The sequence below is a fragment of the Ranitomeya imitator genome, chromosome 5 (assembly GCF_032444005.1).
Source record: "Ranitomeya imitator isolate aRanImi1 chromosome 5, aRanImi1.pri, whole genome shotgun sequence".
NCBI classification, from domain to species: Eukaryota; Metazoa; Chordata; class Amphibia; order Anura; family Dendrobatidae; genus Ranitomeya; species Ranitomeya imitator.
This window is the reverse complement of record NC_091286.1, coordinates 23,529,287-23,555,453: the sequence shown is the minus strand read 5'-3', so window position 1 is coordinate 23,555,453 and position 26,167 is coordinate 23,529,287. Positions and strand designations below refer to the sequence as shown.

Sequence of the window (26,167 nt, the reverse complement as noted above, 5' to 3'; positions counted from 1 at the left end):
GAATGGTGTCACTTTTGGGGACTTTCTGTTACATTGACCCCCGAACTCACTTCAAATGTCAGGTGGTCACTAAAAAAAAAAATGGTGTTGTAAATTTTTGTTGGAAAAATGAGAAATCGCTGGTCAACTTATAACCCTTATAACGTCCTAACAAAAGAATAAAAAAAATAATGTTTCCAAAATTGTGCTGATGTAAAGTAGACGTGTGGGAAATTTTATTTATTAACTATTTTTTGTAATATGACTCTCTAATTGTGTCCTTTAAATCAAAGAGTTTGAAAATTGCTACATTTTTGCCAAATTTCTGTTTTTTTCATAAACGCAGGTAATATCAAATAAATTTTACCACTATCATAAAGTACAATATGTAACGAAAAAAAACAATCTCAGAATCACTGGGATCCATTGAAGCGTTCCAGAATTATAACCTCAAAGTGACAGCGGTCAGAATTGTAAAAATTGGCCCGGTCATTAAGTACAAAATTGGCTCTGTCACTAAGGGGTTAACCTTTCTCGTGTGTGGCGATACTGAAACCACACATCCATTCTCTATTATCTGTGTAGACTGTATTTTAAGGCGCCTACAATTAATGGCTGTTAAAAGGGACTTGGGCAAATAAATTGAGTTAAATAACTTTTAAAAATCCCTGCGCTCCCCTGATTCTGCTGCTTTTCTCCAGTTTGCGCTGCGTCGCTCCATTACGGAGATATTCACAGTAGTTGCTTTGGAGAGCAGTATGTGAAATCTCTTCTCTGGGTGAGGGGGGTGTGTTCTTTCACACCTCTCTCCCAGTTGTGGCGAGCGAATCACAGCTCAGCAGCATTTGAGCTTGATAGATCAAATGCTCAGCTGTGATTGTTAGTTCATTGGAGAGAGGTGTGAAAGTGCCCCCCCACCCCAGAGAAGACGCTATAGAAACGCCCAGTCGGTCGGCAAACAGAGATTTCACATTCTGAACTCCAAAAGCAACAAATGTGAATTTCTCTGCAATGGAGCGACACAGAGCAAAAACGGAATACAGCGCCAGGACCAGGTGAGCTCAAGGATTTTTACATTTAATAAAACATTTGAAACAGGTGGTTTTTGAGCAAGTGGCTGGTGCTCTTTACACATCACAATTTGGCCCTTGTGATAGTTGAGTTAAACAATTGGGTTGGAGCCTCTAAAAAACAATAGGTCTTGTGGGGTGTTCATCACACGAGGCAACGAGCTGCTCTACTATGTTCATATTGATAACTAGAGATGCGCGGATCAGGATCAAATTCACCCGGTCGCACAGATTTTCAGGGGAAACTTGAGTCACGGAGTCGTTCTTCTCCGCTAATGTCCCTTATTATGTACAAAGCATCTCTCTAGGCCCCAGAGCAGAATAAATATAGGAAAACCAGGATTTTTGGTTGCTTACCGTAAAATCTGTTTCTCGGAGCCTCCATTGGGGGACACAGGAACCATGGGTGTATGCTGCTGCCACTATGCACAAAAAAAGTTAGCTCCTCCTCTGCAGTGTACACCCCACCGACTGGAATTATCCACTTCAGTTAGTGAGAAGGCAGGAGAAAAACAACAAGGTTGAAACATAACCACAAACATGAGAACTGTAAACGTGAGAACAGTCATAGAACATAGAACATCAGAAACTGAGAAACATTGGGAGGGTGCTGTGTCCCTCAATGGAGGCTCTGAGAAACAGATTTTACGGTAAGCAACCAAAAATCCTGTTTTCTCTATCGCCTCTCATTGGGGGACACAGGAACCATGGGACGTCCCAAAGCAGTCCCTGGAGCGGGAAAACAGACTTCCATCAGGTCAGAGGACTCACCTCTGCCGCCTGCAAGATCCTTCTGCCTAGCCTGGCGTCCGCCGAAGCGTAGGTATGGACCTTGTAAAATTTGGCGAACGTGTGGATGGAAGACCAGGTTGCCGCTTTGTAGAGCTGTAAGGCGGAAGCCATGTGATGTACCGCCCGGGAAGCGCCGACTGCCCGGGTAGAGTCTTTATCCCAGGAGGGGGCACTCTGTTCTTGACCCGGTAAGCCTCCAAAATTGCTGTTCTGATCCAGCGAGCAATAGTCGCCTTGGAAGCCGGCAGGCCTCTACACGTGCCATCAGGAATGACGAAAAGAGAATCCGTCTTCCGGAAAGCGGCCGTTGTAGCCTGGTAGATCCTCACTGCCCTGACGAGGTCCAGCTTGTGCAACGATCGCTCCAGAGGATGAGTCAGAGATGGACAAAGGAAGGTAGGACAATGTCCTCGTTGAGGTGGAAACCACCTTAGGAAGGAAGGAAGGCGGAGGCCTGAAGACCACCTTGTCCTGGTGGATAACCAAGAAAGGAGGTCGGCAAGAAAAGGGCCGCCAACTCGGAAACGCGGCGGATAGAAGTGATGGCCACAAGAAAGGCCACCTTCCAAGACAGAACTGACAGGGAAACCTCCCTGAGAGGCTCAAAGGGGGAAACCCTCAGAACGTCCAGCACAAGATTTAAATCCCAGAAGGAAGGTCTTAACCTGTGGCCGAGAAGATAACGTCTTCTGAAAAAGGATAGAGAGCGCAGAAACCTGGCCCTTTAGGGAACTAAGAGCAAGGCCCAAATCCAGTCCTGCCTGAAGGCCAAAATGGAAGGCAGGGAAAAGGATATAGGTGAAACGCGGCTGGACTCACACCAACGGAAGTAAGCCTTCCAGGTACGATAGTAGATCCTGGAAGACGAAGGCTTCCGAGCCTGGATCATGGTGTGAATCACCCGGTCCGAAAGGCCAGACGCTCTTAGAACTGCGGTCTCAACAGCCACGCCGTTAAACTGAGCGACTGAGAATTCGGGTGGCAGATCGGACCCTGAGACAGCAGATTGGGCCTGTCTGGAAGGCGCCAGGGGGCGTCCGCGAGAAGATTGACAATCTCCGCAAACCAAGCTCTCCTGGGCCAATCCGGGGCAATCAGAATGACCGGCACCCCTTCCGCTTTGATCTTTTTCAACAGCTTGGGAAGCAAGGGAAGGGGTGGGAACAGATAAGGCAGCACGAACTACGACCAAGGAATGGACAGAGCGTCGACGCCCACTGCAAGAGGGTTGCAAGATCTGGAGATGAACTGAGGAGCCTTCCTGTTCATTCGGGACGCCGTGAGGTCCACATCCGGAGTCCCCCATCGAAGACAAATCTGATACAAGACCCCCTGATGCAAGGACCATTACCCAGCCGCGAGACCCTCGCGGCTAAGGAAGTTGGCGGCCCAATTGTCCATGCCAGGGATATGTACCGCGGCTATCACCAGAACCGTTGCCTCTGCCCAGAGGAGGATCTTGGATACCTCGGCCAAGGAGCTCCGAGTCCCCCCTTGATGGTTGACATATGCCACCGCCGTGGCATTGTCCGTCTGGATTCGGATAGGTAGACCCCTGAGAATCCTTTCCCAGTGACGAAGGGAGAGAAAGATGGCCCGAATCTCGAGGACGTTGATCGGCAGAGAAGACTCCTGCGTCGACCAACGACCCTGAACAGTCAGGTGGCGAAAGTGCACCCCAGCCGAGGAGGCTGGCGTCCGTCGTCACCACCTGCCAGTGAACTGGAAGGAAGGACCTGCCCTGAGAGATGAGGTGATGTCAGCCACCAGTTGAGAGACCGTTTGACTCGGGGAGAGAGTCGGATCGGACGATCCAGGGAGAAAACAGACCTGTCCCACTGAGACAGGATGGCCTGCTGAAGAGGTCGCGAGTGAAATTGGGCGAAGGGAATCGCTTCCAATGTTGCTACCGTCCTCCCCAGAACCTTCATGGCCGATCGGGAGGAGGGAAGCCGAGGACCCTGGAGCAAGCGTACGTCCCAACGAAGGATGGATCTCTTGTCTTCGGGAAGGAAGACCTTGGTCTGACGAGTGTCGAAGAGCATGCCCAGAAAAACGATGCGCTGAGAAGGAATAAGGCAGGACTTCTTCCGGTTGACCAGCCACCCGAAGCAGGCTAGGGTGTCGAGGACGATGGCCAGACTTTCGTGAGCTTGAGAAAAAGACGGAGCCTTGATGAGGATGTCGTCGAGGTACGGAAACAGAACCAGGCCTCTGACCCTCAAGATGGCCATCAGCGCCGCCATGATTTTCGTGAAAACCCTGGGAGCGGTTGCAAGAACAAACGGCAGAGCGACAAACTGAAAATGGTCCTGGAGCACCACAAAGCGCAGGAATCGGTGATGTCCCGGGAATATCGGGACATGGAGGTAGGCGTCCTGAATACCTATGGAGCACAGAAATTCCTGAGCCTCCATGGAAACAATTACTGAATGAAGGGATTCCTTCCTGAAGTGACTCAGACGAACTCTCTTGTTAAGCAATTTGAGATCCAGAATGGGACGAACCTTGCCATCTTCTTTCGGTACTACAAAAAGATTTGAATAGAGACCTGTGAACAGTTCTTTTTCTGGGACGGGAACGATTACCCGGGTTTTGAGAAGAGAAGCGATGGCTGCGAAGAAACCCGGAACTAAAGCGGGGTCTCTTGGAGGTCAGGATTCGAAGAAACGATCCCGGGGGTCGTGAAACGAACTCTATTTTGTAACCAGAGGATACAACTTCCCTGACCCATGCGTCCTCTACTGAGGAGATCCAGACGTCCCTGAAGAGGAGACGGCCGTCAAGCCTGGGAAGTGGGCTGGGGTCTTGCCGAGAGTCATGCCGAGGTGGATCTTCCAGTCCTGGAGGATCTACCCTGGGAGTAGCGAGAACACCCGGGAAGGAGTGGGTCTAAAGGATACCGTCTTCTCTTGACGTGCCTAAGGCCTCTGTTGCTGCTGGGAAAAGTTTGATGCCGCGAAGCGGCGAAAAGGCTGAAATTGCCGTCTAGGAGGGCGACAAGGTTTAGCAGGCTGGTAAGGGACTTTTGGAAGACAAGTCCGCCTGCCAGGCCTTGAGCCAAACGGTCCGGCGGATGGCAACAGCATTGCTGGACGCCTGAGCCGCACAAGACGCGGCATCCAGAGAAACCGAGACCAGGTATTCACCCGCATGAGAAATCTGGTTGGCAAGCTCCGCCAGCTGTCTGGGTGGAGCCCTGTCAAGGATACCTCGATGGAGTTGTTTGGCCCATTTGGATATGGATTTTGAAACCCAAGTGGAAGCAAAAGCCGGGCATAGAGTAGCTGCAGCCGCTTCAAAGGCTGATTTCGCAAAGGATTCTATGACTATCGTTAGAATCCTTCAGAGATTCTCTGTCGGACAGTGGAAGCACCGTGTTGGTGGACAGCCTGGAAACTGGGGGATCCACCGAGGGAGAAACAGTTCAATTGGCAGTAAGTTCTGGAGAAAAAGTATATAAAACGCCAAGGCGCTTTCCCCTCTGAAAACGTCTGGTCGGATTCTCTCTTTCTCTGTTCATGATCTCCTCGAATTCAGGGTGAGGAGCGAAAAACTTGGAAGGTGGTTTAGCCCGTCTAAACGAAACCGCCTGATCTGCGGGTTCCATAGAGGAATCCTTGATGCCACAGGTTTGATTTATCGCTCCAATGAGATTCTGAACCATATCCCTCATGGTAGCGACTTGGTTAGAATACAGCTCCGAAATATCCTCCGAGGGCGCATTAGAGAACGCCTCGCCTGACTCAGGGGAGGAGGATCGGGAGGACGCCGACCGCAGAGGACTGTGTGGCGAGATGGAGCGAGAAGAGGACTCAGACCGGCGTTCCTGTCTGGACCTTTTGCGGCTTATAATGGAGGGCTCGGACGGAGGCTCCTGCGACCCGCTGGCAACTACTGGAGCCTGCAGGGGAAATCGATCAAGCACAGACACCAGAGTTTGAGACACCTGAGTTAGATCCGCTACAGATTGTGAGAGGAGGCCCAGCCTGGCGTGAGGGTATCACGCAAGCGGAGCAGCCGGAGGATCCTGGGTGGTGGGCACAATCGGGTTGCTGCAGGCCTGACAGAGTGGAAAAGACTGACCTGAGGGAAGTTTGCAGTTACAAGACGAACATGCAAAGTATTTGACTAAGGCAGATGAAGAAGAGGAAGAAGTAGGAGGAAGACATATTGAAGGGTCCCTGAAGAAAATGCCAGAGGGTTAGAGGACAGAGGGGAATGTCAGTCGGCAGTGCAGAGCTACTCACGGCAGACGAAAACGGATTCCAGGTAGAGAAATTGTTGGGCGGGTGAAAAGCCCGCCCAATGAAAGAAGTAGGCCCGGGCAGAATTAAAATTAGAGAATTAGAGGCCAGCGACTGCCAGTGAAAGACTGCGGCGCCGGAGCAGTGTGTTGCAGGTAGGAAGCGGAGAGGCAGCCTGTCAAGGCCGCCGCGTTGTATCAAATTGCATAGCAGCCGCTGAGAGCGGCCGGAGCAGCGCGGCCGCAGGTAAGAAAACGACGCACACTGAGGTAGATGGGTCTTTCGGTAGACCCTTGTGTCCACCTACTACCTGACACTAAGCTAAACTGAAGAGCATAATGCGAGTCGGTGGGGTGTACACTGCAGAGGAGGAGCTAACTTCTTTTGTGCATAGTGTCAGCAGCATACACCCATGGTTCCCGTGTCCCCCAATGAGAGGCGATAGAGAAACAATCCTTATACACACTCTCTCCACTCACCTCTCCAACCCCTCTGCTGATATCCGCCACCCGTCCAGTCCGCGCCGCCGGATCACGATTCTTTGCTGCGCGCAATGGAATGTTTAGGTTTCTACCGCTGTCATGGTGAGCATAGGTCAAAGGCGTCAAGACTTGTGCAATGACCTTCATGCTCACATGTGTAAGTCCAGCACAGTGCGAGACCCCCGTGGATCACATCACAAGCGGCGGGGGATCAGAAGATCTGGCAGCAAGGACTGGACAGGTGGCGGAGGGGCTGGAGAGGTAAACGATGACTATAAGGATTTTTTTTGTATTTTAAATCTTTTGATAGCTCATTATGGTTTAAAAAAAATAAATGGAGACCTCCAGACACTGAACCCACATAAGAGCAAAAAAAAAAAAATTCTAAAGTCTTTTAAAGGATATTTATGTATTTTTTCGATTCTGCTGGTTTTTATAGTTCTCCGCCTGCACATTGCATTCCCCTGGGGAACAGCGCTGTCAGGCTGCATTTTTCTCACCTGTGCACACCAGCAGCTTCTTATCAGATTTGTAGTGTTTGTTCTCGTCATTATTAAAAAAAAAATTAAATAAATAAAATGCTAAGCTAGCCTCATACACACTAAAGTCGCCCTGACCAGCGATCGTCCCACCGCTGTATGTGTCTGGGGAAAAGGCATGAAGCAAGCGCCAGAGGAGTCGTGCAGGAACCCAGTCTAATGCCTATGGGCACTCTACAGCCAAGTTGGCCACCTGACGCAGAGGGTCAGCAACCTGCGGCATTCCAGCTGTATTGAAACTACAACTCCCAGCATGCCATCAACTCTTGTAGATGTATGGGCATATTATAGAATAGGTCAACCCAGGTTATTTGCCATGGAACCCGCACGGTATCACCCATTACCTTACAAACATCTTTCGTGTCTTCCTCTCCACGAGCCTTTTTTTTCTCCCTGACATCTACAAACAAACATTTCCAAGATTTTCCGGTGAAATAATGAGAATGCGGAGACTCTAGGCTAAGAAGAGAAAGCTGCAGTAATCATCAGCAATGCGGAAAATGCGCAGATTTCCAACGCGTTTCACACTTTATATGGCACGTGTTCAATAAGGAAAAGTCAGGGTAACCCTGTGCAAAACTTATCCCTTTAAGTGCTCGCTATGTGCAATTGTGCTGCCCAAGGGGTCAAGAAATTTACCAAAAATAAACCTTAAAAAGGGTATTCCCATCTCCAAGATCCTATCCATATATGTGTAGGTGTAATAATAATTATATTAGCAAATACCTCCAATTACTAATGTAGTATAGTTCTTCTGATTAGCTATGTCTTGCTCATGCGCAGGGCACTGCAGTAGCTTAGGTATCCATGGTTATGGCCACTAACAACTGTCATTACATGAGTGGTTGTAACCATGGATACCTAAGCTACTGCAACGCCCTGCACATGGGGTAAGCAACATCGCGAATCAGAAGAACTACACTAGATTTCTAATTGGAGGTATTTGCTAATATTATGCCTACTACATGTTGGGATAGGATCTTGGAGATGGGAATATCATTAACCCTCGCCCAGCCCAATGTTCATTCCCCTGAAGCATCCAAAATAAAATCTGAAGCAAAATGAAGAAAAACAGGCCCCACCGTTATTTGTATACAGCTCCTACGCAGATCTGTACATTTCCAAGCCTGCAAACTGTAGGTAATGGAGGCAGAGGAAAGGGAGTAACTATACATGATGCGCAGAGGTGCTGTAAACACAAAACGGTAAATTCTAAAATTTGCAAAAGTTGCTTTGTTTTTCCACACCGGAAGCTCTGCTGCAATATTAAAATGGCTGCAAATGTTTGAATGGCCATAAATTAAGTACACCCCCCTCCCTCTGTAAGTGAAACCTCTCCTGGGGACGGTAAGAATTTAGGTCACAAGGAAACAAAGGTATAATATATATTTATACGGATATATATATACGGTGTATACACAATTCAAGTCTAAGTGATGTTTTACAAAGACTGGATTTTTTTTCTTCAGACATTAGTGAATCATAAACCAGTATCCAGCACTGAACTCAAATTTAAAGGGACAGCGTCACAATTACCATTCTGCAGTTTGTTCTAAAAAAAAAAAAACAGTCCAACGTCTGGATGTTACACATCTGTTAACAGGAAAAATAGGCACTGAGGAGTTCGCTTACCCAAAACCAACGGAACATAAATAACACTTGTGGGGGGACGGGGTGGGGTAAGGTGCTAGGTATGGAGGAGAATCCTAAATTAATGTCTGCTCCTACGGTCAGCGAGCGCCGAAATGGACCTAAGTCATCACTATGATGTCATGTCTTAAAGGGGAAGTTTAGAAATTACACAACACATGCAAGCGATTCTGCCGGCTGAGCAGTCCCGTGGGTACCGCTTCACCTCGTCACCCTATAGACACGGTCCAGGAGACAGAATGGCTGCGTGGTCCATGTGTGAGCACCAATGACGAGTTTGTGATCAGTGAGGGTCCGACAACAGAGACCCTCACCCAAAAAAAAAGGGCAGTCTTATAGCTTCCAATGGAAACCGAGGAGCCTGGCTTTGTTCTCGAGACCACTTAATGGACCCCCACCAATAAAAATAGCAAAAATCAGCCACCTTGCCACTCCAGCTGCTGCTAAACTACAACCTCTAGCATTATCCCAAGAATGGACAGAGCATGTTGAGAGTTGTAGTTTAGCAGCAGCTAATGTATAGAGTATCGGCACGTCTGTAAAAAAAATATAAAAAAAAAAACATTCTAACTTCTCCAAAGCGTCTTCAAACGGAACCATGATCGAGTGTAGAAGTCGGTCTCCATGGGGACAGACTACAAACAAACCCTGTGTAGTCAGATTTTGTAATTCGCTACTTTCTAACCTAAGTTAACAGACGACATATGGTTTGTTTGTAGTCTGTAACCATGGAGACACACCGCTCTGCACAGGAGCTGAGTGTAGAAAACGGGCGCTTCTTATTTGCAAAGTTATTCCATACTTGATGCACTGGAATATTTTTTTCTTAGCAGAAGATTACGGATGTGTGGTCAGTAGGTTATAATGCAGCAGAAAGGACCCCCCCCCCCCACCCTCTATGAAATAAATAGGTTTATCAATAAGGAGACTGTCCATTCTGCCAGGATACAATGTAGTGAATTGTGCTGTGAAATTGTTTCACTGGATCCATCAACAGCATTAAAATTTCCAATGTAACCTACCTCCTAATGGTTGCAAAATGAAAAAAAAAATAAAATAAAGGATTTAAGGAGTAACCTGCAAGGTGCTCATCATCTTGTGGTGGCATTGAACTGCATGGAAGGGTAAAGAGGACCCTACAACAAAATTCGGTCCAGCTGCGCCCCGGTTGCCCACCAGTAACCAGTCCAATAACCATGCCGCTAGCTAAAACAGTTTGTTTTTTAATACAGTTACTTCCGGGTTCGGAGACGCTTTGATTTCCTAGGACAGTCCGCGTCCCCCGCTACTTTCTTCCGTTTCCTGGGGGAGTCATCGCTAGGTCCCGCTCCGGAGGGGCCTACTGCGCTTTCCATCACATCCCGCAGTTTGTGCTCTAGCTCGGCGAGGCGCACGTTCTGCTCGCCTATGATTTGGGTCTGTTCTAGAAGTTTCTGGTCCTGGTCTTGAAGCTGTTTCTGCTGCTCCTGGACCTTGGTGCGGAGCTCGGACATCTCCCGCCTCAGCACGGTCAGGCCCGTTCCGTTGGCTTTCACTTGCTGCACCAGTTTCGTCACCTCCTGTCTTGACGGGTTTTGCTTGGAGAACAGCTGCATTGTACTTAAGGGGGTGGAGGGACCTGGAACTACGGAGAGCAATAATTATTACACATCGTGATAAACTGCACATCGCGAGTCAGTCGGGGCATGCTGGGAGTCGTGATCCTGCCACATATGGAAATGTACAAGTCAACCTCTTAAGACCGTACCACAATAAAACGGTCAGCCCCAGATATTGCAAAAAAAAAAAAAAGAAAAAAGAAAAAGGGGGTCATAAAGCAAAGTGACAAGTGCTATTCTAATCAGAGATCGTCCCTTTAATTTTTTGCATCACGGTAATGTGGCCCCGATGCACTGCATAGATGCTCAGTCACATACACGATGCATCTGAAGGGTTTACCATTAAAGGGGCGAGGAATTACAGAAGTCACCGCACCTGGAGGAGAGCCCATGAGACGCCCCGACACTTCAGAGCCGGGTAACTTCTTTTTAAGGATCGGAACAATCTTTTCATCAAAATATTCCATTGCCATCGAGGAGATGTCCCGTAATTCTTGTAGGACCTCGTGAGCTCGCTGAGGGGATCGCGTGGAATTCACGTATCGTAGAACATTGTAGATTTCATCAATAACCTGCAGAGAGAGAGAGCAGCGGATTAATGACTATACGCCAGGCCCAAGTAATGACAGCGCAGTAAAGTCGGTGCAAATCGATGCTCATGACCCCGTCCACGACAGCACTGTGACGGGAGACTTAAGAATCGCCCCTACCCGATGGCATCCTGCTCTTCTGATTAGCCATTAGGATGGGACGTCACACCAGGAAGACTAATCATAAGAAGAGCCGCGGATGTGGTCAGCTCTCTGTCTAGAGGTCACAGATTACCGTTGTGGCCATCGATTCGCACCAATTCTGCAGCGCAGTCTTATGTCCCACGTGTGGAAGTTCATTGCTGTCCCTGGTCTGACGCTCGGCCTTGTGATCCTGGAGACGGCCACGTGCCCTGATTTTACATCTCTTGTGACTTGCTTGCAATCCAAGGACCAGACGAGAAATGCTCAATGGCCGGGTATAAATCAGGATATCACTAGTTCCTATCCCTGAGCCGTGTCCCTACGCAGGGTTTACTACAGAAGAGCCACGAGTCCAACTGTGAAATCTTTACATGTTTCTAAAGTTGTGAAAAGGGGTGGCCTGAACGTCCATGTGAGCGGACGTGTGACAGAGCGCTCCCGCTGCTAACGCTGAATTTATCCTTATAAGCCGCAGCTGAGCGGCGATTCAAGGCGCTTACCGGCTGCAGGAGAGTCCCGGGAGTGCGGCGGTGAATAGCGGCGGCCCCGAGGTCAGCAAATATGACCAGGAGGAGGCAAAGAGACGCAGGAGCCGGCGAGGCTGGGACCGGCCAAGATGGCGCCGACACCAGGGAGAAGGCGGAGAAAGACAACGCGGCATGCCAGAAGAGAATGGCGGCGGCGGCAAAGCTCCAGCAGTTTGCTAGAGTGGAGGCCGCAGGGAACACAGGAAAAGCAGAGGAGGACGCTGGAGCAAACACAGACACAGAAGGAGAGGAGGAAAGCCCAGCAGAGGAGCAGGAGGTACAACAGGGGAGCAGGGATAGTGGCATGGCGGTGGTAGTAGGGGGATCTGAAGATAAGGAGCCAGGAGCAGAGCCCACCCTTCGAGACGTTTTTGCACTGGTATCATCATGTAAACAATCCCTGACCCAGCAGCTACAGGAGGTCAAGGGGGATACAGCCCAGATAAATGCAGCCCTGCAAAAGATTGACAAACGTGTGGGGGCTGTGGAGGAAAGAGTGAGCACGGCAGAAGACCATATAGTGCAGCTGCAGAAAGCGGAGAGGAAGTTTACTCAGGCAATATCGGAGCTAGCTGCAAAAAATGAGGATCTGGAAAATAGGTCCAGAAGAAATAACATTCGTATAGTGGGTATCCCTGAAAAAACTGAGGGGAGGAATCCCACGGAGTATATTGAAAGCTGGCTCCTTGAGACTTTTGGTGATGCAGCACTGACAAAAGTATTTGCGGTAGAAAGAGCCCACAGGGTCCCACCGAAACCACCTGTCCCTGGAGCAAGTCCCCGTACCATGCTTGCCAAAATCCTAAACTACAGAGACAGAGACATTATCCTGAGGAAGGCTAGAGACATGACGGATCTGACAATTGGAGGTCAAAGAATCGCTATTTACCCCGACTATTCCGCCCTGGTACAGAAACAACGGATGATGTTCACGGGTATCAAGAGACGGCTGAGAGAACTGGGAGTGCAATACTCCATGATGTTTCCGGCACGACTGAGAGTGGTAGCGTTGGATAAGACTCATTTTTTCCAGACGCCGGAGGACGCTACCCAGTGGATAGATCTTAACGCTAAAAAGCTTAAAGGGAAAGGAGATTGAAAATGCGGGGTGGGTTGGTCGGGAGGTATTTTACTTTCCTTAAAAAGGAAAAAGAGATTGACTGACAGTACATTGGTAATTGCGATGTGAAGGTTTGAGGGTGGAGCTGGGTATTACGCAGGGAACGCCCTGGGAGTGCTGATGCGGCGGAGAAGTACGAGGGAGGAAGGGTGTGCAGCGTACTAAAAGTTTATTTAGGTTCTTGCAGTTGTAAGTTAACACATGTTGAAATAATTTTTTTTCCTTTTAAGAACTGCGCCGAATTCTATTATAAACGGTAGCGGGAGGCGGAAGGAGAAGGTTACGTTAACAAGAGTGTTCGCAATGGGTGACGGTGCCCCACTCTTGATAAGAGGCAGAATGTATAGTATTGGGGGGTGTGGGGCAGGGGGGGGGAGGGGGGGTAAGGGATGGGAGTGAAGTTAGACAGCTCAGAACCGAGAGTAACGACATAACTAAAGATGATGAGTCACGTAATAGGGGACCGCTTTAAGATATTGAGTTGGAATGTGAGAGGCCTGGCGGATAAGTCTAGGAGAGCTGCAAGCTTGCAGTATGCGAAGGATCAGCGGGCCTCTATGATATGTTTGCTAGAGACGCACTTGATACGGGAGAAGGTGGACGTACTGAATAGACGTTGGATTCAGAAGGGGTATCATTCTACCTTTTCGACGTACTCAAGGGGTGTGTCAGTGTTGGTGCCGGTGGGAGTGCAGTATGAAGAGGTGAAGGTATGCGTGGATGCTGAGGGTCAGTATGTGGTGATACAGTGTATATTGTATGGAGTGAGAGTGTGTGTTGCGGCAATGTATATTCCACCTCCATATTCAAGTAAGAAGATCAGGGAGGTGTTGGAGAGGGTGCAACGATGGGAACCACTACCACTCTTAATTATTGGGGATTTGAACAATATTTGTGACGACTTTTGGGATAAAAATAAGAACACCCAGAACAGGTCGGAGGGGCACACTACAACATTTGGTACCTATGTGCGTGAAATAGGCATGATTGATCTATGGAGAGTTAGACATGTTGGGGAGAGAGGGTACTCGTGCTACTCGCCGGCTCATGCTACGTTATCCAGAATTGATATGGCGCTGGGTAACCGCCTGTTAACGCACCTCCCCCACCATTGTGTCTATCTGCCGAGGGCCCTTTCGGATCACAGTCCAATTGAGGTGGAGGTCAGGTTGTTGGGGACACGGACCGCAAGCGGGAGAGAATGGAAGATCCATCCTAACTGGTTACAGAGCGTTGACTTGGAGGGTATAGGGAAGGAGGTGACGGAATTCTTTGCTTTAAATGATGGGAGTGCAGATGCCCTAATTGTTTGGGATGCAATGAAGGCGTACCTGAGAGGGTTACTATTTAGAGACATTAGTAGGTGTAAGCGGAAGACAAGGGAGGCAGAGAGAGTGGCGGTGGAGGAGCTGAAGGCCGCAGAGGACGAGATGGTAGTGTTGGGGAGCTCAGAGGCAGAGAAAAGGTTGAGAACAGCGCAAACTCATATGGAAAAGATTCTGCTGGGAAAAGCTGAAAGGAAGCGGGAGTTTCAGAGGGTGACTTATTTTCAGGAGGGAGAAACAGTGGGACACATGCTATCGGTGGTAGCCGCGGCTCAGCGTGGTACCTCGTATGTACACTCGTTGGTTTCAGATGGGGGGAGCAGGATATCTGAAACACCTGAAATTATAAAGGTCTTTGCGGACTTTTACGCGGACTTATATTCCTCCAGGGTCAATGAGTCAGTCGGAGATACGGAGACTTTCCTGGAGAGTCTGGGTCTCCCGAAATTGAGTGAGGAGGATAGGGTGAGCCTCGATGCCCCTATCACCGAGGAGGAACTGAGTCGGGCGCTGAAGTCTATGGCCAATGGGAAGGCACCTGGAGTTGATGGGTTACCAGCCGAAATCTATAAAAGCTTGGGGGAAGTGTTGATTCCCAGATTAAAGTTAGTACTGGAGGAGGCTGGATGCCAAGGGTACCTCCAAGCATCTATGAGGGAGGCTATTATAGTGGTTATTCCGAAGGAGGATAAGGACCTGGGGAAACCTGAGTCATATCACCCAATCTCTCTGTTAACCATCGATGTCAAACTCTTGGCCAGGGTGTTAGCTTCCCGTCTGTCCAGTGTCATTACTAACCTTGTACATCCGGATCAGTCCGGCTTTATGCCTGACAGGTCTACAGCGGTTAATCTGCGGAGGCTGCATATGAACCTACAGCTGAAGTCTGACAACTGTGGCCGAAGGGTCATTGCATCCTTGGATGCCCATAAGGCGTTTGACAGTGTGGAGTGGGGATATCTCTGGCGGGTGTTGAAGTGTATGGGTATTGGACCGCAATTTGTGGCGTGGATTCAACTGCTATATTCATTACCAACAGCTAGAATTAGAGTGAATGGGGAACTTTCTCAGCCTATAAAGTTGGCCAGAGGAACGAGGCAGGGATGCCCACTGTCGCCCCTTCTGTTTGCCTTAGCTGTGGAGCCACTGGCCGCTAAGATCCGACAATCGGATGAGGTTCCTGGGTTCAGATATGGGAGTGTGGAGGAGAAGATTGCGTTATATGCAGATGTCATCTTACTGTTCCTGGCGGACCCGGACGACGCCTTGAAAGGGGCTATCGAGATCATTGAAAAATTTGGAGCCTTGTCGGGACTGAGGATAAATTGGGATAAATCGGTCCTCTTTGAGGTGGATGGGGTGGAGGAGAGTGGAAGTGAGCCATTGGGAGAGGGGCGGCTTAAGGTGGCATCCCTTTTTAAATACCTGGGAATATGGATCTCGATGCCAGTTACAGAGTTTTTGTATAGGAATTTGACTCCTCTCGTGGGCGTCCTTAAGGCAAAAGTAGATGCGTGGAATAAATTGCACCTATCGGTGGTGGGTAGGGTTAATCTTATTAAAATGGTTCTGATGCCCAAAATACTCTACGTCCTACATAACGCGCCAGTTTGGATTCCACGGGGGAAGTTCCGGCAGATTAATGCTCTTTTTAGAAGCCTGATATGGGGGAGGCAGTACCCACGTATTGGCCTAGAGACGCTTCAGCGACCCAAGGAAGATGGAGGGTTGGCTTTACCCAATCCTGAGTTATATTTTCTTGCAGCCCAAAGTCAGCATTTGAAGGGCTGGGCGCGAGAGGCGTCTTCCAGTGCGGTACAACACTTGATGGAGAGGGTGACAAACCGACGACCGGTGGCGCAGTGTCTGGAGGATGGCTCCTTGGGCGTATTGGGGAAATTGTGTCCAACTGTGTTTTTGATACGTAAACTATGGACCAGACTGCGACAGATTCAGGGGGTTACGGGACTGACTAAATTTACACCGATATGGCTTAATAATAATTTGGTTGAGTTTGCGGCTCTGGGAGTGCTGACAGAGTGGCAGGCTAAAGGAATCCATTTTGTTGCTCAGATAATTCAACAACGAGTGTTAAAGTCCTTTTCGCAGCTGCAGGGGGAGTTTGGATTGAGACCGACTGGGGAGTATCAATATGCTCAGATGAAACATGCTTTTAAAGCTCAAAACAAGGGCGATGGTATTGAGATCCAAGAGGACATAGTTCTGGAATATGTGTGTGGGGAAGGGTCTACAAGGGGAGTCATTTCCACCCTTTATAAGGACCTACTACATGCATATTTGCTGGATTTTCCTCTAAAAGCGAGAGCTAAGTGGGAGAGAGATTTAGGCCCAATGGAGAATGAAACCTGGGAGTCGGTGTTGGAGTGGGTTCCACGAGTGTCACTGAGCGAGCCGTATAGACTATCGCAGCTGTACATCTTGCACAGAGTCTATAAATCACCGGAAGTGTTACATAGAGCAGGGTTGCGTGCGGACTCTGAATGCCCGAGATGTAGGACTGAGAATGCAGGAATATACCACATGATGTGGACATGTCCAAGACTGGTTGCTTTTTGGCTGGTGGTACTGAGCCGTGTGGAAGGGGCGTATAAATGTAGAGTGCCGAGAGATCCGATAGTGTGTATACTAGGATATGTAGAGGAAATTAGAGTGGATAACACCTGGAAGATAGCAATAGCTAGGCTATTATGTATGGCTAGGAAGGTGACAGCAAGGAACTGGATCAAGGAGGAGCCGCCTACAAGGGGTGAATTCCTGAAATATGTTAAACATGGTCTCAATCTGGAAAAGGGGGTCTACAAAAGACGTGGAAAAAATAGTAATGTTTGACAAAATGTGGTCTCCATGGCTCGAGCTGGGATGAGTAGATATGGGAAATGGGAGGATGAGGGCCTCTGAAGGGAAGAGAGTGCTAGAGGAACAAGCGGACATAAGCGAGTCAAGCGGCTCAAAGAGCCATCAGTACTGGTAATAAAAGTATAATTGGGAAGGAGCTGTCAGGGGAGGGGAAGGTTTGGGGTTTGTTGGGGGTTTGGAAAATGAAGAAACTTTGTAATATACTGGAAAATGCATAAAACGTAATGTTCATGTTTGCTTTCAATAAAAATCTATTTAAATAAAAAAAAAAAAAGTTGTGAAAAGGAATAAGGTTTCTCCTCGTGGAGAGTGACATGCCTGTATGAGAAGACTTAAGGTAGCGTCGCTGTTTGGTCGCTGGAGAGCTGTCACACAGACAGCTCTCCAGCGACCAACGATGCCAGTAACCAGGGTAAACATCGGGTTACTAAGCGCAGGGCCGCGCTTGGTAACCCGATGTTTATCCTGGTTACCATCGTTAAAGTAAAAAAAACAAACACTACAAACTTACCTACCGCTGTCTGTCCCCGGCGCTCAGCTTCTCTGCTTTGGCTGTGAGCGCCGGTCAGCCGGAAAGCAGAGCACTGACGTCACCGCTCTGCTTTCCGGCCGCTGTGCTCACAGCCAGTACAGGAGGAGTGCAGAGAAGCAGAGCGCCGAGGACAGACAGCGGTAGGTAAGTATGTAGTGGTTGTTTTTTTTACTTTAACGATGGTAACCAGGATAAACATCGGGTTACTAAGCGCGGCCCTGCGCTTAGTAACCCGATGTTTACCCTGGTTACCAGCGAAGACATCGCTGAATCGGTGTCACACACACCGATTCAGCGATGTCAGCGGGAGATCCAGCGACGAAACAAAGTTCTGGACTTTCTTCCCCGACCAGCGACATCACAGCAGGATCCTGATCGCTGCTGCCTGTCACACTGGACGATATCGCTAGCGAGGACGCTGCAACGTCACGGATTGCTAGCGATATTGTCTAGTGTGACGGTACCTTTAAACGTCTTGCATGCTCCTCTGGGAAATTAAATATGCAAATTGTCTCTTCAGAGAGGACTTGAACTTTATAGCCCCACCTATTGGAAGCAGCGACCATCCAAGTCAATATCAACCCTTTAATGAGCCTTGCAGCATGCAAAATCAGACTTCTTACTTTGCACTGATGGGCGGCAGCACCCTGAAACACCGTGTCTGATTGGGATTCGGGTTTGGCTTTTCTCCCAAGTCATATAGCAGGACTCAGGGTCAATATTGGCTTTTAAGATCACTACTTCCAATAGTTGGTGCTAGAGTTCACGTCCTCTTGCTCTCTGAAGAGGCCATTTACATATTAAAGTTGGGAAAGAAAGTTTCATCTTCACAGCATAAAGGACACTAATAACGCCAGGCAGACACTGACACCTAGTGGCTCTGGGGAGCAGTGCGGGAGATGCTGATTTTATGCTTCTATCGTCTCCTGCACGTCAGCAACAACAGAGAACACCGACAGCAGGATGGAGACGACGGCCGCGCTCGTTCCCTGCGCTGCGCTGGCTGCTAATAGTCTATCCCCAGCTTGTGTTAGACTAGTAGGATTTCTTGACTACAAAAAAGAAAAAAACAGAGGAAAAGACTCTGCACTTCGCTAATATCAGTACTCGGAGCCCCATCACGTGTGATGTCAGACCACGGATTGCTTCGTCGGCGTCCACATTCACTCCTCACCTTGCCTGGGATGAAACAACACAGATTAGAGTCCACGTATTTCATGAACGTCATGTTCAGTAGTGACAGCCGGGTCTCCACCGCCGCCAGGATGTCCGCGTGCCGAGCCAGCGAGTGATTCCTCCTCTCCGACTCTCGCCTGCGTGAAAGAGAAGGGGGTCACTAAGTCTGATTATTTACCAGTCACGGCGGCCCCCCGACTACAGCACGCACGCCATAAACCCCTTACGTCCTGCACAAGTTACCAAAAGAACATGTGTCATACACCGAGAATAGCCGACTACCGGCAATATAGAAGCTTCACCGCAGCCAGCATACATACACAGCATGCCCTGTGCACCCGCCGACAATACTGGGGACAAACGGTCAACTTCAGCAGAACAGTGAGTGCAGCTCTGGGGTATAATACAGGAGGTAACTCTGGATCAGTAATGTAATGTATGTACACAGTGACTGCACCAGCAGAATAGTGAGTGCAGCTCTGGGGTATAATACAGGAGGTAACTCAGGATCAGTAATGTAATGTATGTACACAGTGACTGCGCCAGCAGAATAGTGAGTGCAGCTCTGGGGTATAATACAGGATGTAACTCAGGATCAGTAATGTAATGTATGTACACAGTGACTGCCCCAGCAGAATAGTGAGCGCAGCTCTGGGGTATAATACAGGATGTAACTCGGGATCAGTAATGTAATGTATGTACACAGTGACTGCGCCAGCAGAATAGTGAGCGCAGCTCTGGGGTATAATACAGGATGTAACTCAGGATCAGTAATGTAATGTATGTACACAGTGACTGCACCAGCAGAATAGTGAGCGCAGCTCTGGGGTATAATACAGGATGTAACTCAGGATCAGTAATGTAATGTATGTACACAGTGACTGCACCAGCAGAATAGTAATAAAACACTGATGTATATCAGCCACATTCTTGTGGATTCACAATCCCAGATTTGTATTTCTGGAGCACAGACGACTTGTATGTGAACATATAAGGAATGTTCCTGAGTTTGGCAGAGGTAAGAGTGGAACAATGCCTGTGGCAGGGATCCCGTGAGCAGGGGCTGCTGGAGCTCATACCTTGGCAGTTGCGCCTTGACCTGCTTCTGACACAAGCTGTGATATCGCTCCACTCGCAGGAAGCCCTGGTTCAGGATGCGCTGACACTCCAGATCCATGCGCTTGCAGACCTGTAATACAGCAGACATGAGTGGGGTGACCTTCATGTGTGTAATACCTGGCGGCCGCAGGAGCCCTCCCCACCGCTCTGCACCATCCATCCGCAGGTCAATTGTGCCGTCCGGAGAGTCGCAGGCTGGAGGTGCAGAGGAGCTGGACGGAGGTGAAGGTGTTCATGAAATCTAGGTTTAGATCACACAATCTGCACAATCTAAGAGAGCACCAGCACTAAACTACACCACCCACGTAGAGGTAAATAACGGGACCCCGCAGGTCTATGGAGAGCCCAGTCAGTGGCTTAGTGTATTCTATGGACAGCCATTTTCTTTTGGGATGGCGTCATGTACTCTCTCATATGTCCTGAAGAGGGCGATGTAGAGGATATATTTGTCGATGTTGTATACCTCCAGTAGTACTGTCGGGGTCTGGCTGCCGCAAAGGACTGACGTAGGATCAGGGCGGCACCGACCATTTTACTAAACTCTGCCGAGTGCCAAAACTTCTGACAAGCCAAGGTTTTCTTGAAGTGCAGTCAGGTATCTGAGCCGCTGGTCACAGGATAATGGAAACGGCCACCACGACGTCAACGATCAATATCCTCATAGCAAAGATTAGGACGAAGATAAAGGCGGCATCAGCAGCTCAGTCACCGCTCGGCTCACACTGGCACACAACAGGCCTACCAGTGCCAACGAGGACTAGTGGCACACGACGAGCCGACCCCAGGAATGACGCCCGGCACGGGGCTGACGGATTACACTACAGCATCCTGCAAGGCGACCCCCCGAATCACATCACACCTGAGGACCACCTGGGCTGTGAGAGTACATGGAGCTGGATAACAAAAAGCATGTCAGGAGCTCAGCGAGAGCGCCCTCTATAGATAGTACTGCCTCCCTGCGCCAGCCTCCACAGAGGCACAGATAAATGATAGACAGCCGTGCAGCAATGTGTATGGGGGGCTTTATTTTACATCAGATTAGATAGCTGGCCGACAACTATTCCCCCCCATACATAAGAATGCACTGCTGCCAACCCCCTGTCCTCCTCCTTACCGACCCCACCATCTACTTCCTGACCACCGTCCACAATACACACCCCCCTACTTCCACCTCCTCCCTACAGACCCCCGTCCACTCTACCATCTCACAAACCACATCCTCTGTCCACTTACCAACTGTCCCCCACAAAGACCCTCCTCCACTGTCCGCCTCTTCCCCGGCGTCCTCCCCGCAGGCCCTCGTCCGCCTCTTCCCCGGCGTCCTCCCCGCAGGCCCTCGTCCGCCTCTTCCCCGGCGTCCTCCCCGCAGGCCCTCGTCCGCCTCTTCCCCGGCGTCCTCCCCGCAGGCCCTCGTCCGCCTCTTCCCCGGCGTCCTCCCCGCAGGCCCTCGTCCGCCTCTTCCCCGGCGTCCTCCCCGCAGGCCCTCGTCCGCCTCTTCCCCGGCGTCCTCCCCGCAGGCCCTCGTCCGCCTCTTCCCCGGCGTCCTCCCCGCAGGCCCTCGTCCGCCTCTTCCCCGGCGTCCTCCCCGCAGGCCCTCGTCCGCCTCTTCCCCGGCGTCCTCCCCGCAGGCCCTCGTCCGCCTCTTCCCCGGCGTCCTCCCCGCAGGCCCTCGTCCGCCTCTCCCCCGGCGTCCTCCCCGCAGGCCCTCGTCCGCCTCTTCCCCGGCGTCATCCCCGAAGGCCCTCGTCCGCCTCTTCCCCGGCGTCATCCCCGCAGACCCTCGTCCGCCTCTTCCCCGGCGTCCTCCCCGCAGACCTCTCGTCCGCCTCTTCCCCGGCATCCTCCCCGGCGTCCTCCCCGCAGACCTCTCGTCCGCCTCTTCCCCGGCATCCTCCCTGCAGGCCCTCGTCCACCTCTTCCCTGCAGGCCCTCGTCCACCTCTTCCCTAGCGTCCTCCTTGCAGGCCCTCGTCCACCTCTTCCCTAGCGTCCTCCCAGCATGCCCTCGTCCACCTCTTCCCTAGCATCCTCCCTGCAGGCCCTCGTCCGCTTCTTCCCTACCGTCCTCCCTGTAGGCCCTCGTCCGCTTCTTCCCTAGCGTCCTCCATGCAGGCCCTCGTCCGCCTCTTCCCTAGCGTCCTCCCTGCAGGCCCTCGTCCACCTCTTCCCTGCAGGCCCTCGTCCACCTCTTCCCTAGCGTCCTCCCTGCATGCCCTCGTCCACCTTTTACCTAGCTTCCTCCCTGAAAGCCCTCGTCCACCTCTTCCCTAGCGTCCTCCCTGCATGCCCTCGTCCACCTCTTCCCTAGCGTCCTCCCTACAGGCCTCTCGTCAGCCTCTTCCCTAGCAACCTCCCTGCAGGCCTCTCGTCCGCCTCTTCCCTAGCATCCTATCCTCCCTGCAGGCCTCTCGTCAGCCTCTTCCCTAGCAACCTCCCTGCAGGCCCTCGTCCGCCTCTTCCCTAGCATCCTATCCTCCCTGCAGGCCTCTCGTCGGCCTCTTCCCTGCAGGCCCTCGTCCGCCTCTTCCCTAGCATCCTCCCTGCAGGCCCTCGTCCGCCTCTTCCCTAGCATCCTCCCTGCAGGCCCTCGTCCGCCTCTTCCCTAGCATCCTCCCTGCAGGCCCTCGTCCGCCTCTTCCCTAGCATCCTCCCTGCAGGCCCTCGTCCGCCTCTTCCCTAGCATCCTCCCTGCAGGCCCTCGTCCGCCTCTTCCCTAGCATCCTCCCTGCAGGCCCTCGTCCGCCTCTTCCCTAGCATCCTCCCTGCAGGCCCTCGTCCGCCTCTTCCCTAGCATCCTCCCTGCAGGCCCTCGTCCGCCTCTTCCCTAGCATCCTCCCTGCAGGCCCTCGTCCGCCTCTTCCCTAGCATCCTCCCTGCAGGCCCTCGTCCGCCTCTTCCCTAGCATCCTCCCTGCAGGCCCTCGTCCGCCTCTTCCCTAGCATCCTCCCTGCAGGCCCTCGTCCGCCTCTTCCCTAGCATCCTCCCTGCAGGCCCTCGTCCGCCTCTTCCCTAGCATCCTCCCTGCAGGCCCTCGTCCGCCTCTTCCCTAGCATCCTCCCTGCAGGCCCTCGTCCGCCTCTTCCCTAGCATCCTCCCTGCAGGCCCTCGTCCGCCTCTTCCCTAGCATCCTCCCTGCAGGCCCTCGTCCGCCTCTTCCCTAGCATCCTCCCTGCAGGCCCTCGTCCGCCTCTTCCCTAGCATCCTCCCTGCAGGCCCTCGTCCGCCTCTTCCCTAGCATCCTCCCTGCAGGCCCTCGTCCGCCTCTTCCCTAGCATCCTCCCTGCAGGCCCTCGTCCGCCTCTTCCCTAGCATCCTCCCTGCAGACCTCTCGTCCGCCTCTTCCCTAGCATCCTCCCTGCAGGCCCTCGTCCGCCTCTTCCCTAGCATCCTCCCTGCAGGCCCTCGTCCGCCTCTTCCCTAGCATCCTCCCTGCAGGCCCTCGTCCGCCTCTTCCCTAGCATCCTCCCTGCAGACCTCTCGTCCGCCTCTTCCCTAGCATCCTCCCTGCAGGCCCTCGTCCGCCTCTTCCCTAGCATCCTCCCTGCAGGCCCTCGTCCGCCTCTTCCCTAGCATCCTCCCTGCAGACCTCTCGTCCGCCTCTTCCCTAGCATCCTCCCTGCAGGCCCTCGTCCGCCTCTTCCCTAGCATCCTCCCTGCAGGCCCTCGTCCGCCTCTTCCCTAGCATCCTCCCTGCAGACCTCTCGTCCGCCTCTTCCCTAGCATCCTCCCTGCAGACCTCTCGTCCGCCTCTTCCCTAGAATCCTCCCTGCAGACCTCTCGTCCGCCTCTTCCCTACCATCCTCCGTGCAGGCCATCGTCCGCCTCTTCCCTGCAGGCCCTCATCCGTCTCTTCCCTAGCGTCCCTCCCTGCAGGCCCTCATCCGCCTTTACATACTGCCTTCCTCCACTTCAGAGGAGTCCCAGCACCGGCGGCCACCGATCTCTTATCTCCAACCTACCATCCCCCACGGCACCAGCCACCGTCGGCCCAGCATCCCCCACGGCACCAGCCACCGCCAGCCCAGCATCCCCCACAGCACCAGCCACCGCCAGCCCAGCATCCCCCACGGCACCAGCCACCGCCAGCCCAGCATCCCCCACGGCACCAGCCACCGCCAACTCAGCATCCCCCACCGCACCAGCCACCGCCGGCCCAGCATCCCCCACGGCACCAGCCACCGCCAGCATCCCCCACGGCACCAGCCACCGCCGGCCCAGCATCCCCCACGGCACCAGCCACCGCCAGCATCCCACACGGCACCAGCCACCGCCAGCATCCCCCACGGCACCAGCCACCGCCGGCCCAGCATCCCCCACGGCACCAGCCACCACCGGCCCAGCATCCCCCACGGCACCAGCCACCACCGGCCCAGCATCCCCCACGGCACCAGCCACCGCCGGCCCAGCATCCCCCACGGCACCAGCCACCGCCGGCCCAGCATCCCCCACCGCACCAGCCACCGCCGGCCCAGCATCCCCCACGGCACCAGCATCCCCCACGGCACCAGCCACCGCCAGCCCAGCATCCCCCAAGGCACCAGCCACCGCCAGCCCAGCATCCCCCACGGCACCAGCCACCGCCAGCCCAGCATCCCTCACCGCACCAGCCACCGCCAGCCCAGCATCCCCCACGGCACCAGCCACCGCCAGCCCAGCATCCCCCACCGCACCAGCCACCGCCAGCCCAGCATCCCTCACCGCACCAGCCACCGCCAGCCCAGCATCCCCCACCGCACCAGCCACCGCCAGCCCAGCATCCCCCACCGCACCAGCCACCGCCAGCCCAGCATCCCCCACGGCACCAGCCACCGCCAGCCCAGCATCCCTCACCGCACCAGCCACCGCCAGCCCAGCATCCCCCACGGCACCAGCCACCGCCAGCCCAGCATCCCCCACGGCACCAGCCACCGCCAGCCCAGCATCCCTCACCGCACCAGCCACCGCCAGCCCAGCATCCCCCACCGCACCAGCCACCGCCAGCCCAGCATCCCCCACCGCACCAGCCACCGCCAGCCCAGCATCCCCCACCGCACCAGCCACCGCCAGCCCAGCATCCCTCACCGCACCAGCCACCGCCAGCCCAGCATCCCTCACCGCACCAGCCACCGCCAGCCCAGCATCCCCCACCGCACCAGCCACCGCCAGCCCAGCATCCCCCACCGCACCAGCCACCGCCAGCCCAGCATCCCCCACCGCACCAGCCACCGCCAGCCCAGCATCCCCCACCGCACCAGCCACCGCCAGCCCAGCATCCCCCACCGCACCAGCCACCGCCAGCCCAGCATCCCTCACCGCACCAGCCACCGCCAGCCCAGCATCCCTCACCGCACCAGCCACCGCCAGCCCAGCATCCCTTACCGCACCAGCCACCGCCAGCCCAGCATCCCCCACGGCACCAGCCACCGCCAGCCCAGCATCCCCCACCGGCTGCATCCTCCACCGCCAATATCCATACACTGACGCCATTTTCCTGAGGTTTTGGCTTTGCACACGATCCCCGCCCAGGCCTCTACTTGCTGTCAGTGAACAGAAACCTTCAGATTCATTTCTGTACAGGTCACTATCCTGCTCCTCACACGTAAATAATAAAGGTCCCATTCACTGACAACAAGCAGAGGACGGACACAGCGCAGCTCCCCCTGCCCGGTGAGAGGTTCTGCAGCAGCTGTGCCCGCAGCCCCCGGACGGCGCCCCCTCCTCACCAGGCGCAGCTGGCTGATCTCGTCGTACGTGAGGAAGTTCAGGATGTTCTCGATGGCGACAATGGGCAGCCCGAGCAGGGAGTTACTCTGGGGGAGCTGGTGGCCGGGGGAGGATGCCGGAGAGGAGCCCCCCGGGCCGCCCTCGCCGCTCCGCTCCTCCTCAGCAGCCGACATCTTTCTTTTCCTCCTGAAGCGGTTACGTCCTGGTAATGACGTCACTTCCGGCGTGTGGGCCGCTGGGCGGGTCTTCCCTGCGTGTGGGCGGGGTCTCTTGTGTGTGGGCGGGGCCTCATGCGCAGCCTGATGTGAGCTGGCAGTAGTTCCGCAGAGCCGCAGGTGCCTGTACACACATGCACACACACAGCGCTGCGTTTCCTTTGGTTCATTGCTTTATTGGAAATTAATGTGCACAAATGACACATCTTACACGGAATTATTATTATTAATATTTATTTATATAGCACCAACCATTGATTCCATGGTGCTGTACATGAGAAGGGGTTACATACAAGTTACAGATATCACTTACAGTAAACAAACTAACAATGACAGACTGATACAGAGGGGCGAGGACCCTGCCCTTGCGTGCTTACATTCTACAGGATGGTGGGGATGGAGACAGTAGGTTGAGGGTTGCAGTAGCTCCGGTGTTGGTGAGGCGGGAGCTCCGGTGTTGGTGAGGCGGTAGCTCCGGTGTTG

At 52.8% G+C, this 26,167-nt stretch overlaps 1 protein-coding gene across 2 annotated transcripts; it reads right to left on the bottom strand.

The window, feature by feature from the left end:
- Positions 1–8,481: 8,481 nt before the first annotated feature.
- Positions 8,482–25,676, bottom strand: FBXO28 (F-box protein 28). 2 transcript variants are annotated; one of them, XM_069768414.1, is made up of 5 exons: positions 25,469–25,676; positions 19,728–19,837; positions 18,647–18,785; positions 10,734–10,929; positions 8,482–10,383 (listed from the first exon to the last, which is right to left on the bottom strand). In XM_069768414.1, the coding sequence occupies exons 1-5, from the start codon at positions 25,640–25,642 to the stop codon at positions 9,992–9,994; spliced, it is 1,011 nt and encodes a 336-aa protein (XP_069624515.1). In that variant the 5' UTR covers positions 25,643–25,676; the 3' UTR covers positions 8,482–9,991. The 2 variants fall into 2 exon arrangements, with proteins under 2 accessions (XP_069624515.1, XP_069624516.1); XM_069768415.1 differs by lacking the exon at positions 25,469–25,676 and adding an exon at positions 20,231–20,660.
- Between the last annotated feature and the right edge of the window lie 491 nt (positions 25,677–26,167).

Coding starts and splice junctions, on each gene's coding strand:
- FBXO28 (XM_069768414.1), bottom strand. CDS start 25,642: ATGTCGGCTGCTGAGGAGGAGCGGAGCGGCGAGGGCGGCCCGGGGGGC. Junction 10,930..18,646: donor GTTGTTTCATCCCAGGCAAG/GTGAGGAGTGAA, acceptor CTCTCTCTGCAG/GTTATTGATGAAATCTACAA. Junction 10,384..10,733: donor TCTCATGGGCTCTCCTCCAG/GTGCGGTGACTT, acceptor TGCTCTCCGTAG/TTCCAGGTCCCTCCACCCCC.